The sequence below is a fragment of the Mustela putorius genome, unplaced genomic scaffold (assembly GCF_011764305.1).
Source record: "Mustela putorius furo isolate JIRA1106 unplaced genomic scaffold, ASM1176430v1.1 tig00003846_pilon_pilon_pilon, whole genome shotgun sequence".
In the NCBI taxonomy this organism is placed as follows: domain Eukaryota; kingdom Metazoa; phylum Chordata; class Mammalia; order Carnivora; family Mustelidae; genus Mustela; species Mustela putorius.
Genome location: NW_025421999.1, coordinates 17,796,596 through 17,811,411, shown reverse-complemented (window position 1 = coordinate 17,811,411; position 14,816 = coordinate 17,796,596). Strand labels below are relative to the sequence as shown.

Sequence of the window (14,816 nt, the reverse complement as noted above, 5' to 3'; positions counted from 1 at the left end):
TAGGTGAGCTGCATGAGAAGTAGAGAGGCGCCTAAGCAGGAAGGGCTCTATCTTCTTTTCCTCAGGCCCAGCTTTGGTTCTCTCCTGGCTTCTTGAATGTGGGCAAAAGTGTGGAGCTAATTTCCCATAGAATAGAATGGGATATGTGAGCAACATATGAGCTTTCTTAGCGAGACAAAACAATGGAAATAGAAGATTGCCCTACAGAAAAGGCTAGCAGTACCCCTTCTTCCCACCTGACCTGGTAAACATTTGGGCAGTCTCCCCAGATAGAAATCTTGGAGTTACTCTTCATTTCTTTCTCAAATCCTCAAGTCTCATCCATCTCCTTTCTTTTCTCTCTCATACAAAGTTTTCAGGATTATCTTCACAACCAGGGCCTTGTGTTTAGAAAAGGCTTCACATTTAGAGTTTAATATTCTGTGATCATAGTCTTGAGATTCTTAATGATTTTATCTTTGAGTATGTATAGTATGTATTCTGTAAGTGAAGTCTGATGGGACATTAGGGTATGCATGCAGTTTCCCTAGATTGGTTCTTGGCTTCCTGCTGCCCAATCTTCTGCCGGTACCCTGGACCCTGCTTGGTACCCCGTTCCTCAGCTACAGCCATTGATCCCTTTCACCTGGTAGGAATCTGGATGCAGGGGGGGTCAGATGCCCTGCAGTGTCTGAAGTGGGGTATGGCCATGGTCACCCCACTTGGGCAGCCCCATGGCACCTTTCACTCTGTGCCAAGAGAACATTCCCTTGGATCATTCCAGGACTGGGGGTACCTTCTCTTCTTTCAAATTTCCTGAGCCAAGCTGGTGTTGGTTTTCTCTGGTCAGCTTGAGATACATTCTGGGGGTGAGCCACCAAATACAAATTGTGTTATTTCAGTGGTTCTGCCTCAGAGTTAAAAGCTCTGATATTTGGGGCGCCTGGGTGGCTCAGTGGGTTAAGCCTCTGCCTTCGGCTCAGGTCATGATCTCAGAGTCCTGGGATCGAGCCCCACATCGGGCTCTCTGCTCAGTGGGGAGCCTGCTTCCTCCTCTCTCTCTGCCTGCCTCTCTGCTTACTTGTGATCTCTGTCAAATAAATAAATAAAATCTTAAAAAAAAATATGATGGCAAGTCTAGGGAGAGACTGTGGAAGAAAGGAAAAAGCTTTCGTTTCCCTACCTTTAATAAGATGTCTCTCCTGCTTTTTGATCAAGGGGCCCCCATTTTCATTTTGCACTGGGCTTTGTAAATTATGTAGCTGAGCCAGGGACTCAGGGACCACGTACTGGGAGCCAGAGATTCAGAAGTGACCAAAGCAAAGAGCCTGTCCTCGTGGAGCTTATAAACTAGCAAACAAGGTCATAGCTATGTCCTGAAATATCATAAAAATAAAACAAGATTCACTTTAGGAGAAATCCTCCTAAGGAAAGCAGCAGGCTAATGAGATGGACCGGATCTGTCTATGCGGGAGGGCACCTGAGTTGGTGGGCACGGAAGGCATTTACCTCTCTTCTCACCACTGTCACGGCCTCCTGGCCTCTAAGTGGTCTGCCCGACTTAGTGCCCCCTTAAGTCCATCTGTAATATGGCCATGACATCCATCTTTCTAAACACAATCTGACCATTTCACACCCTCGGATGTTCATTCATTGCCTTCCGTCTCTCAAATGTGGAACTTGAGCACGTTATGTTTACTTCTTCTTTGCATTAATGATGCTGACCCACTAGCAGGTGTATGCATTAGTCATACTGATCTTCGTATTCCTGCCTTTGCTCCCTGCCACCTGGAGTGTCCTTCTTTTCCTTCCTCCCCATCCTTCATGACAACTCAACTCACTTCCCTCTCTTTTCTAGGTTCCCTTCCCATGGCATCTTGTGAATAACAATAATTATGATATTGATGATAATATTAAGGATGTCATTATTATTTATAAGATGCCGTGGGAAGTAGGACTAGAAAGGAGAAGGAATAATATTTAATGTTCTAATAAATAACATTTTAATGTAAAGGTTTTATTTACTTATTTGAGAGAGCGAGAGCGTGCACAAGCCTGGGGGAGGGGCAGAGGGAGAAGTAGACTCCCCACTGAGCAGGGACCGATTGCAGAACCCCGAGATCATGACCTGAGCTGAAGGCAGCCGGCTAACCAACTGAGCCACCAGGCACCTGAAACATTAATTATGTTTAATGAGTGCTACGTTCCAGGCATTATTCTGAGCACATGCATGTCTTAGCTCACATAGCCTTGATGTTACTCCTATCAGATAGGTATTATTATCCATTGTCATTTTACCGAAGCACAGAGAAGTTAAGTGCCTTGTCCAAGCCCACACTCCAAGTAAGTAGAGGAGCTGAGGTTCAGATCCAGAACTGTCACTCTTACCAAAAATGCTATATACTGCTTTTATCCTTGCTACATCTTTCCATTGCATTGTATTTAGAATGGTTTCTTTGCATGCCTATATCTCCAATAGATGTTAACTATTTGAAGGAAGGAACAGTGTGTACTAGCCCATTGTCTCCTCAGTCCCTGGTAATATAGCTCTCAGTAAATACTTGTTGAACTATTAAATTTGCATTTGATTGGCCTTGAATGAAAAATCGTAACATCATGAAGACATGATGACTTTACTAAGCTCAAGAACTAAGATCTCAGTGTATGAATACACCTAATAAGGATATACCCAGAAACGAATAGGTGCTTTTTTATGAAAATAGAAGTATATATATGCAGACTTAATCCATTCCTTTGCTATCAAGGATTGTCTTTAACTAATTAGGAGAATAATAACTATTATAGTTTGCATTGGACTCTTCATATTATTTTAAAAGAGATTTTTGGCCACTATTGCTTTTGTTTGAGATTCAAAACATTTTTACTTTTCTGTCTTTATCCCGCAAGTTCATTCCTTTGGTGTATCTGATTAGGTTGATGGTCCTTCCTGCACTTCTGACTGTCTTCCACAGCTTTTGCAGGCCCAGGCCCATGGCCGTGCATTTCAACAGTACTACTTAGGCTTCCCAGTGGTGGGATTAGAAGGAAATTTGGTATCCTGGCTGCCTCCCAACTCTCTCCTCCACTTTTAGGAAGGTCTGTTATACTCTGCTGAAGGAGCAACAGTATTAAATATGCACATATGAAATTTGGGATGAAGCCTATGAGCACCAGCTTGTTCACTCATTCCCTATTGAGACTAGTAGGCCTAAAAATTTTGCATCCCCTGAGGGATGAAATAAGGGCTGATATGGAGAGATGCTTGGAGTGGCAGAGGATCAGAGCCATCAGAGAATCAGCCAGGATATAAAATTCATTACTTCTACAATTAGCTTGGGACTGCCTCTGCCAGCAGCAGTGTAAAAAGGTAAACTCCATACTACATTAAAAAAAAAAAAAAAATTGGGGCACCTGGGTGGCTCAGTGGGTTAAGCCTCTGCCTTCGGCTCAGGTCATGATCTCAGGGTCCTGGGATCAAGCTCCGCATCGGGCTCTCTGCTCAGCGGGGAGCCTGCTTCCTCCTCTCTCTCTGCCTGCCTCTCTGCCTACTTGTGGTCTCTATCTGTCAAATAAATAAATAAAATCTTTAAAAAAAAAAATCACCTAATGATGACCAGTGTAACTTTTTGTATTTTGTGTTTTGTTTATAGAGACTGTGAATACAGCGGTATCCTTCTCCTTCAGGGGACTACGATTTTCTAAGGTATTTTTGCTCAAGAGTCATTTGTACTTACCTAAGAATCTTTTGCAGTAACAAATGTGTTAGAAATTTGAAACAAGCCATTCGCAACTTCAAAAATAGCTATTCAACATTAAGTGTTTTAAGACTATGTTTTTCATTTTAGTTTTGGATATTTTGCTGGTTCTTCTTTCTGTAGAATATGGAAATGTGGAAAAGTAAAACAAAAGGAAGCTCTTTTTCACTTCGTTTTTCCTCTAACATATATGGCTAAAAGTAATACGAATGCTCATTATTAATATGGCAAATGATCTTTGGGTGAGAGCACTGCAATGACCCCTTGTCTGACTCAATAACTGCCTCCGTGAATAGTAATAATGTAATTTTAGATATTTGTATTAGATACCTGGCAATGAAATTTTGCACATGTTTCACTTTGGGTGACTATTTTATTTTATTAAAAATTTTTTAAAAAGATTTTATTTATGTATTTGAAAGAGAAAGAGAAAGAGGCTGAGGGAGAGGGAGAACCTCCCTCTGAGCAAAGAGCCCAATGTGGGGCTTGATTCCAGGACCCTGGGATCATGACCTGAGTCAAAGGCAGACACTTAACCAACTGAGCCACCCAGGTGCTGCTGGATGACTATTTTAAAGTAAATTTCAAGAGTGTGTATTACTTTCCTATTATGTTCTAAAGGATATTGAATGTTTGAAAATCTCACAGGGTAGTTTCAAAAAAATCGTTTAAAAAAATCCTCTTGTAGTTGGGAACTAAATAGGTTTATGCTCGCCAAATTCAAAGGCATACAAAATTTCATCTCATTGGAAAACCAAGATAATGATAACCAATTTCATTTCAATGGCTTCCTCCTACTAAGATAAAGTTCTTATAAAAATCTTACAAAATAGAAGCATCTAACATTTTATTTGCTTGTATTTCTTATTCCTTGTTTTAGGGACGATATAGATGTGTTGCAGAAGCCATCTCTGGAGATCCTGAAGAAATGCTCTTTTGTTTGAATTTTACCATCATACACCACCCTGATTTCAATTAGAATAAATAAAGTGTATTTTTATTTTTCAGAGGTCTTAGTCTTCACTTAAATCTTTTTTCATAGTGTATTAGTGTCTGCCATAACAAATTTAGGGTGGCCTAAATAATTAGAAATTTGTTTCCTCACAGTTCTGAAAGATAGAAATGAGAGATAAAAGTGTGGACAGCGTTGGTTCCTCCTAGGGCCTCTCCCTTTGGCTTGTAGATGGCCACCTTCCCAGTGTCTTCACATGGTTTCCTCTGCGTGCGTGTGTCCTAATCTCTTGTTATAAGGACACCGGTCACAATGGCTTAGAGCCCACCCTAAGGACCTCATTTTACCCAGCTACCTCTTTAAAGGTACTACCTAAAAAAATCCGTCCATCTTCTGAGGGGTTAAGGGTGAGGGCTTAAGCATATGAATTTTGGAGGGACAAGATTCAACCCATAAAAAACAGGCAGTGAAATCTTTTGAACTGGTTGATTTCTTCCCATTTCCTGCTTCTCTACTCTGGGGCAAGTTACCCGATTGCTCTCCTGGACTACTCTGCTACCTCCTGACTGATCTTCCTGCGCCTGGCCAGCTGCCTCTGGTCAAGTATTCCCCGCAAGGGCAGTTCCCCAAATACTTTCAAAACACATGTCCAGTTACATCACAACAATGCCAATGGAACAAAATGAAGTGAGACCAAACAAGGTCCTTCCTGTGGCTTCTGATTCCTTTTAGGATAAAGTTAGAATCTTTTGGAGAGCCTGCCAGGCCTTGGCTATGCTTTCCCTCTCCAACCTCTTCTCTCACCACCCTCCCCTTGCTTTCCGTGTTTCAGAATGTGCTAAAGTCCTTCCCCTCTAGAATCTTCTGCCAGTTTCCTCTGCCTCTATTCCACTCCTCCACTCTGCTCTGCCCAACCCCTTCACCTCTGTAATGGGTGTGGATCTTTCTTGGCTCAGGGGCTACTTCCTCAGGGAATCATCAGTAGGTAGTACGGAGTGCAACTCTTAAAAATTTTGATGCTCAACAGAGGTAGTCCTGAGCAAAATCTTAGAGAAATCGTAGAACGTGGAGCTTAGTTACATGTCCTTTTTTGCTCTACCCCCCTTTATCTGGTCTAGGCAGGGCTATCTTTCTTTTTGATATGCTTTTGTAGACTTGTGTCCCCGTCTTCTAGTCCTTAACACTCATTTTGTCCTTATTTTGATCATCTATCACTAGACTAAGCTCCATGAGCCCAGGTAATGTAGTCAGCCCAGTTATGCTCACCACTCTTTTTTTTTTTTTTAAGATTTTATTTATTTATTTGACACACAGAGATGACAGGTAGGCAGAGAGAGAGGGAGGAAGCAGGCTCCCCGCTGAGCAGAGAGCCCGATGCAGGGATCGATCCCAGGACCCTGAGATCATGACCTGAGCTTCTGAAGGCAGAGGCTTTAACCCACTGAGCCAGCCAGGTGCTCCTATGCTCACCACTCTTGACTCAGCACCTAGCATAGTGCCTGGGTTTGGGTTTGCTCTGAGTCCATCTTTGTTCAATGGATAAATGAATATTTTATTCTTGTAAAATATTCATAATCTATAACTACAGAAAGCAAAATATTCATGCAATCATTTGACTGATAATTATTGAACACCTGTCATATGCCAGGCCCAGTTCTAGATGCTGGGGATACAGAATTTCACCACCCAGACCAAAAAAAAAAAAAAAAATCCCTGCCCTCATGGAGCTTATATTTTTATGGGCTGAGACTGACAAATAAGTAAATGATAGCGTACCGTAGAAGCAAACAGGCTGTGTACTGTGAAGAACAATAAAACGGGGAAGGGGGCAGGGCCATGGGGAGGTGGTGAGTGTTGGGTCCGTTATCAAAGGAACGAGACTGAGAAAAGTTACGCAAAACCTTATTCTATGCCAAGCATTAGAAGTCAGACTGACCAGCCAGGGCCGCCTCCGAAGAGAGCGACGCCCCTTGGTCTTACAAGCTAGTTTTTCTAGGGCACAAACGCAGACATCTGCATATGTGGCTTTGGCTGATTGGATGTCTCCTACCTGTGTGTTTTAGTAATGGTTACCAATGGCCTTGTTTTAGGTATATGTTTTAGTAATAGTTACCTGGAATTGGCCTTGTTTTAGGTGTGTGTTTTAGTAACAGTTACCTTGTTTTAGGTGTTGTGTTTTAGTAACAGTTCCCTGGAACCGAGAGCAGTAACTTTTCTAGACAACAAAATGTCTACCTAGGCAACATGGAGTCACTATGGCTAAGTAGGCCCAGGCAGGCCCTAGGGGGTTAACATGTTTTAACATGGAATCGACCCCAACATCTGGTTCCCTAGAAACGAGTAACAAAACAGACAACAAAAAGACAAGACCCAGCGGCCCTCACTTGCTGATGGGGGTTTTCCCGGCCTTCTACGGACCCAGATGACCGCCTAGGGGAGTTCTGGTTTGGAGGTGAACATTTGGAAGTTGTTAGCATATAGGGAGAATACGTGTAGGCAGAAAAAAATGAGAGGTTCAAGGTTGGAGCCTTGGAGTGCTCTCTCAGTGAGTGGTTGGGGGTGAGGAGGAGCTAGGGAAAAAGGAGGGACCATGAAGGTAGGCAGAAAACCTGGAATGCTGGCCTATGAGAAGCCAGATGAAGAAAATGTTTCAACTGTTGTGTTCTGCTGATATGTTAAATAAGATGAAGACTGAGTCTTGAAGTTTCATGAGCGGAGGTCATTTGTGATTTGATATTGTTACCAATAAAGAGCCTTCTAAATTTTGTAAGCATCATTTCCAACTGTGGGCCACCCAAATGTATAGGTCATATATTAAGCTCCTTTAGGCCTGTGGAATGCCCCCTCACTAAGCTTTGAAGGAGGAGGGCAGCTCCATTTCACCCTTTAAGGAGAGGGGTGTGGGGAGGCAGCTTACAGCACAGCTTTCTTCAAAAACATCTTCTACAACCCTCTTTTAAAAAAAAAGATTTTATTTATTTATTTGAGAGAGAGACAGTGAGAGAGAGCACAAGAGGGGAGAAGGTCAGAGGGAGAAGCAGACTCCCCGTGGAGCTGGGAGCCCGATGCGGGACTTGATCCTGAGATTCCAGGATCATGACCCAAGCTGAAGGCAACTGAGCCACCCAGGTGCTCCACAATTCTCCTTTAAGATCTTCCCTTAGATTAAATGGTCTCTTGACCTTTTTATTTACTTGATGCAGATACTTTTTACTACTTGCTGTAAACACTTTATATGCCTAATGTAAATGGTTTTTATGTACTTGATATCTGATAACCCATTGCACATCTTTTGAAATCTTGAGGGGCTTCCTATTTCCTACTTCCTGATTTTGTTCTGGTGTATGCCACATCCCTAGCTCTAGGAAAGGATCCTGACTTGCTCTATCAGTCAGTGTGAGGTATTCCTCAGGGGACTATTACTGGTCCAGATTGGATGCATGACTAGTGTTGGCTTAATTAGACTATAGCGAAGACTGAAACTTCTTGTCTGTCTCACTGGATGTAAACAAAGAGGGATGTTGCCTCCATTTCTGCTGATAGTCTTTTGATGACCATAAGGGGAACTGGATTAGAAAGAACCTAAAACTTTGCAGACACTATTGAGTCACTGAGTACTAAGCCCTGACCTTGCCATACATCAGCGCTTTCCTGTTATTGGTTTAGTGAATTGGAATCAGGACTCTGTTACTTGCAGATAAAAGCACTGTAGTTGATTCGCAGTTACACTGTCTACCACATCTTAGAAGTCAGGCTAATCTCTGATTCTGGCCCTCCCTCTATTCCCCTCTGACTTTTTCCATTGTTTTTAACTCCTCTGTTGCTGATGCTTGTGGGCCCAACTTATCTATTAGGCACAGTAGGCACAGTGCTTATATTTATAAATATCTAATTTTATGCAGATGGGGCCCATGAAAGTCATAATGTGGTCCCGAGTGTTTGGTTACTACATTCTCTGATTTTTGTTAATATTATAAGTTTGCCCCATGAATTGATTTCTTCAGTATCTATTTAATGCCTACTGTTTTCCAGGCACTGTGCTAGGCCTTGAGGATACAGGGGTGAACAAAACAAACAACAATAGTTCTTTCCTTTATAGAGTTTTTGATCTAGTAGGAAAATAAAACAAAACAAGTAGTTATTGGAAAATATGATGGGGGTAACTATTGGAGGGTAAGTATGGAGTGGTGAGGCAAGAGACAAAAAGAGAATTGAATCTCATCTATGGGATCAGAAAAGGCCTCCTAGAAGCAGTGATATTAAGGTTGGGAGTTGGCAGATGAGTCTGGAATTAATTAAACCACCCTTTTTTCCTGGACCACCATAGGTGCTCTCTAATTGACGTCCACTCATCTACTTTTACTTCTCATTCCCCAAACCCTCTCGCCTAAGAAATCACCCTTACGATGAAATCCCTCAATCTGGACCATCTAGTCCCAAAAGAACCTTTCAACTCCATGAGCTCTTTCTCTTGGCATCTTTCACTTGGTTCCAACCACACGACCTCCTATCTCTTTCAATATGTTTAGCACATTCTTTTTTTTTTTTTTTTTAAGATTTTATCTATTTATTTGACAGAGAGCATGAATTGAGGGCAGAGGCAGAGGGAGAAGGAGAAGCAGACTCCCCGCTGATACAGGGCTCAATCCCAGGACCCTGAGATCATGACTGGAGCCAAAGGCAGAAGCTTAATTGACTGAGCCACCTGTTTAATACATTCTTATCTCAGATTCTTGAGTCATCCTTTCTTGAGCATAGAAGGTATATCTTCCAGATATTTACATTATTTATTCCTTTTTTCATTAAAGTTTCTGCTCAAATATAACCTCTTCAGAAAGTCCTTCCTTGACAGTCTATGTAAAATAGTATTATTACTTTATGTCACTTTCTCTAATATATACATATATGTGTCACTTTCTCTAATATATATATGTCCCTTTCTCAGATATATATATCTATCTATATATATTTGTTTATTTTCTAATTTCCTCATTAAAATGTATTCTCTGAGAGCAGGGGCTTTGCTTTGTTTACTGTTCTATGTCCTGGGATTATAGCACTCAATAAAGCATTAGCACTTCTACCTTGCTTCAGGCTCTATATAACTAATAAGTAATATACATATTATACATATAATATACTATTGCACATTATCATATATATGCATATAAATGAGCTATTTCTCATTAGTTGTATTTAAGTTTAATTTTTTTTCTTAGTAAGAAATGAGATTTTAATTCTACTTTCAAGACGTTTATCAGGGGAAAGCATGATTTTTGAGTGCTGGGATCTATCCTGATTTCATCCGACAGCACACTTACAAGCATTTCTTGCAGAGTGGGAGAAGACTTTGGAGAGAAACATCCAAGCAGAAGACCACCTGATTGGATTGTAATGTCTTGATGAGATCACCACATTCTGGGGGTATTATCTTTCCTTTAGTAGATACAAAACAAAACAAAACACAAAATAAACCAAACCGACCCACCAACCAAACAAAAACCTCAATTTTTTTTTTATTTCAATCAGACGTCATCAATGTTTGTCGATACAAATTTGGCTCACGGGACAAAGACCCTATATAGCAGGGAATTAAATAAAGTAGAAGCTTATTTCTCTCTCATCTGGGACTGATATGATACCTTGAAGTATCATATCTTCCTTGAAGACCCAGGAACCTTTAATCTGACCTGGGTCTGAATGGTCCAAAATGGATCTTCACTCTATCTGTGACCCAGATAGCACCTTTCCATTAATAACACCACTTAAGAGAGAATTTTATGAAATTATAAGATTCAACTCTTTTTGTTTTTATTTATTACTGATCTTTCCATGTTCATAAAGAGTTAATGACTTGTAAAACTATTGCTTAGGTGTTATTTATATTCTTTCTCTTGGAGTCATTTTAGGATTTTTCAGCATAATTGCACATTGAATTTCTTTACTGTATATTATAATATTCTAACTGGCTTAGTTCATCCTGGTATCAACTCATCCCATAATGTCCCAATATTAAGGAAAAAAAAGTTTATGGAGCTGGACTTTTCCTTGTGCCTGAGCTTTTTTATGATCTTGTATTTCTCCCATCAATCTCTTTCCCTGCCCCCACCCCTCAAACAACTGGTTTTGCGGTTCAATGAATTCCTCAACTGACTTTTATGAGAACTGTTCCTAAGGATTTCCACATTGCGCAGGAAGAGTAAATTTCATTTGTGGAGGCGTGAAGTAAATGGCTATCACATTATGCTAGTTTTCTGAAGCTATTTGAAGATTACATCCTTTGTTCTTGGTTCTCATCTCTTGCCACATATGTTTATAGAAATTAATAGAGTAAATATGTTTTTAGAAAGTTCTCCTTGATCTACAAATATAATTCAAGGATATCCTGAAAATTGCAAATCTATATTTTGATTAGTTTATGGTACCATCATAAGCATATAATGGAAACCACCACAGTTTATGGAAAGAGCCTTTTCCTTCACTGTTGATTTCCTTTAGGAATTAAGAAAAGACCATGGTTATAATGGTTTAGCTGTATGACCCTGGGTAGCTGAGGCTAAAACATTTATATGGATTGCTGTTTGGTATAAAGAAAGCTGGTGTGGAAAATTTTTGAATGAACAAGAGGCCTAGATTAATAAAAGCCAGGGGAGATCTAGATGTTTATTTTATCCCAGAACAATCCTTTGAGGCCAGAAGTTTCAGATTGATCTCGCAAGTCCTCCTGCAGAACTGCACTGATGGAAACCCTTCCTGATATGATTTCAAGAGAAACATAGAAGGAAAGTTTTAGGTGACCTATTTGCTTTTGTTATTTTTATTTATTTTAAATTAATTAATTAATTAATTTATTTGAGAGAGACAGAGATGGTGAGAGAGAACATGAGTAGGGGCGAGAGAGAGAGAAGCAGGCTCCTCGCTGAGCAAGGAACCTGATGCAGGGCGCGATCCCAGGACCCTGGAATCATGACCTGTGCTGAAGGCAGCTGCTTAACTGACTGAGCCACACAGGTGCCCCACTTTTGCTATTTTTAATTAGAAATTGTTCTTCATAAGGTGTTAAGGTTGAAAAATAGAACAACAGTTGGAAGGTTCTGTAATGTAGTTCTGTAATTTAGTTATTTTTCCTTTCAAAAATAGAATTTCTCTTTAGACTGGGGCGCCTGGGTGGCTCAGCGAGTTGAGCGTCTGCCTTCGGCTTGGGCCATAGTCTCGGGGTCCTGGGATCGAGCCCTGCATCCGGCTCTCTGCTCAGCAGGAAGCCTGCTTCCCCCCCCCCCCCGCCTGCTCTCTACCTACTTATGATCTCTGTCTGTCAAATAAGTAAATAAAATCTTAAAAAAAAAACAACGAATTTCTCTTTAGACTAAAAAAAATCTTTGCTAGCCTCTTAATTACAAAACAATGCATTTCATTTTAATGATCTCACAGAATGATTATGTGCAAAAAGCAAATGAAATCTTTTTCATTTCTTTTTCTGCCCTGCTTCCTTTTAAGACTTTGGTATGTGACTGTTCAGACCTTTGTTTCATATGTATGTCATGTTATACATGTTATTTTTATGCACATGTATAGGCAGATGCACATGAACATTTTATTTTGTTTAAAGATTTTATTTATTTATTTGACAGACAAGAGATCACAAGTAGGCAGAGAAGCAGGCAGAGAGAGAGAGGAGGAAGCAGGCTCCCTGCTGAGCAGAGAGCCCCACTTGGGGCTCAATCCCAGGACCCTGGGATCACGACCCAAGCCAAAGGCAGAGGCTTTAACCCACTGAGCCACACAGGCGCCCCAGCACATGCACATTTTAAAATATGAAGTTACTTTTTTTACTTTTTAATTTAAATCTGAAAAATATTTCCAAGTGAGTACATATAGATCTACCTCATGATTTTTAATAGCTATATACATTTTTTATTGTTTGGCTATACTATAATTTAGTTACCCATTTCCCTGTAGAATCTGTAGCATAGATATAGAATATAGTGCTATGCATGATCCTAAGTATTTTTAAAAGCTTTCATTTATTAGCGAATGAGAGAGAACGTGAGTAGGGGCAGGGGTAGGGAGAGAGTGAGGCAGACTCTGCACTGAGCAAGGAGCCTGATGTGGGGCATCCTAGAACCCTGGGATCATGACATAAGCTGAAGGCAGAGGTTTAACTGACTGAGCCACCCAGATGTCCCACATCTTCCTAAGTATTACTTCATTTAATTCTCACAAAACCTCCTAAAGGTAGACATGATTGTCTTCATTTTATATGTGAGAAAACTGGGGTTAGTGAAATTAAGTCACTTTCCCAGGGTCACATAGTTGGTGGAGGATCTAGGATTTAATTTCTGTACTATAAATCCCCCGAATCCGTATATGTTGCCTATCACTTTTGTAGGATTATAAGTGTTTTAGATTTAGTCCTTATATTTTTCTGCATTGACTTTTTTACAGTGTGTATGTATTGATTTTTATATTCAGCTAAAATAATGTTAAAAAGACTGCTTTCATTATTAATCGCTTAAGCCAATGACTTAAAGTTAATGGAACATTTAAGCAATCCCAGGCAAGATTAGTGAAAATTGGAAACAATGTAAGTGATAATCATTTTGGATAAAGGTCACAGGAAATTGTCGTACTGTTAATACACATTATACAGTGGTTTAAAAGAATGAGGTAAATATAGATGTATTTGTATTAATACGGATAAATTAAGCAATATTTCTGAGTTAAAAAGTTAAGCTGCAAGTTGCAAAATTCATCCTAAAATTAAAATGGCATCTCAAGGGACCTTGAATTACCAAAACAATTTTGAGAAAGAATAAAATTGGAAAATTCAAAGTTCCTGATTTCAAAATATAATACAAAGCTACAGTAATCAAAGCTGTGAAGTATTGGCATAAAGAGAAACAAATAAACCAATGGAATAAGATAGAGAACCTAGGAATAAATCTTTGTGTATATGGTCAATGATCTGCAACAAGGGTGCAAGACCACTCAAAGGGGAAAGAACAGTATTTTTAACAAATAGTGCTGTGAAAATTGGATGTCCCCATGCAAAAGAATTAAATCAGATACTTACTTTATACTATTCAAAATATATTAACTCAAAATATATTAAAGACTTAAATGTAAGATCTAAAACTATAAAGCTATAAAGCTTCTAGAAGCTTCTAAAACTATAAAGCTCCTAAAAGAAAACATATAGGAAAAGCTTCATGACAATGAACTTGGGAATGATTTATTTGGAATGACGTCAAAAAATGCAGGCAACAAAAGCAAAAATAGACAAATGAAACTGTATCAAACTTAAAAACTTTCTTCCATTAAAGGATACAATGCACAGAGTGAAAAAGCAACCTAAGGAATGGCAGAAATTATTTATAAATCACTTATCGGGTAAAAGGTCAACATCTAGAATATACAAAGAATCCTACATCTCAATAACAAAAACAACCAATAATCCAATTAAAAAATGGGCAAAGGAGGGGTACCTGGGGGGCTCAGTCAGTTAGGTGTCTGCCTTAGGCTCAGGTCCAGATCTCAAGGTCCTGGGATGGAGCCAGGCATTGCTTGGGGCTCCCTGCTCAGCGGGGAGCCTGCTCCTCCCTCTCCCTCTGCTGCTCCCCCTGCTTGTGTTCTCTTGCATTCTCTCTCTAGCCAATAAAAAATAAAACCTTAAAAAATGGGTGAAGTATTTGAATAGACATTTCTCCAATGATGATATATAAATGGTCAATAAGCATATGAAAAGATTCTCAACATCACTAATCATTAGGGAAATGCAAATCAAAAGCATCCTGAGATATCTTTTTCCCATTAGAATGGCTGCTATCAAAAAAACAAGTGCTATTTGTGGATGAGGAGCAATTGGAACCCTTGTGCACTGTTTGGGGGATTGTAAAATGGTGCAACTGTTATGGAAAACAGGAGTTTCCTTAAAAAGTTTTTAGTAAAACTACCATATAATCTAGTAATCCTACTTCTGGATATTTATCCAAAAGAATTGAAAGCAAGGTTTCAAAGAGACATTTGCATACCATATTTATAGTGGCATTATTCAGAATAGTCAATAGGTGGAAGCAATCCGAATGTCCATCAACAGAGGAATGGATAAACAAAATGTGATGTATACATAC

At 39.8% G+C, this 14,816-nt stretch overlaps 1 protein-coding gene across 3 annotated transcripts in view; it reads left to right on the top strand.

Annotated features, from left to right (window-relative positions):
- Positions 1 to 4,741, top strand: part of LY96 (lymphocyte antigen 96) — a 30,641-nt gene extending 25,900 nt beyond the window's left edge. For all 3 annotated transcript variants that reach the window (XR_006601516.1, XM_004762340.3, XM_013061389.2), the window contains 2 exons: positions 3,630 to 3,682; positions 4,615 to 4,741. Coding sequence is in view for 2 of the 3 variants with exons in the window: in XM_004762340.3 (XP_004762397.1) it covers positions 3,630 to 3,682; positions 4,615 to 4,713 (152 nt within the window). In the remaining variant the exon portion in view is untranslated. The remainder of the gene's footprint in view (positions 1 to 3,629; positions 3,683 to 4,614) is intronic.
- The last annotated feature ends 10,075 nt before the right edge of the window (positions 4,742 to 14,816 follow it).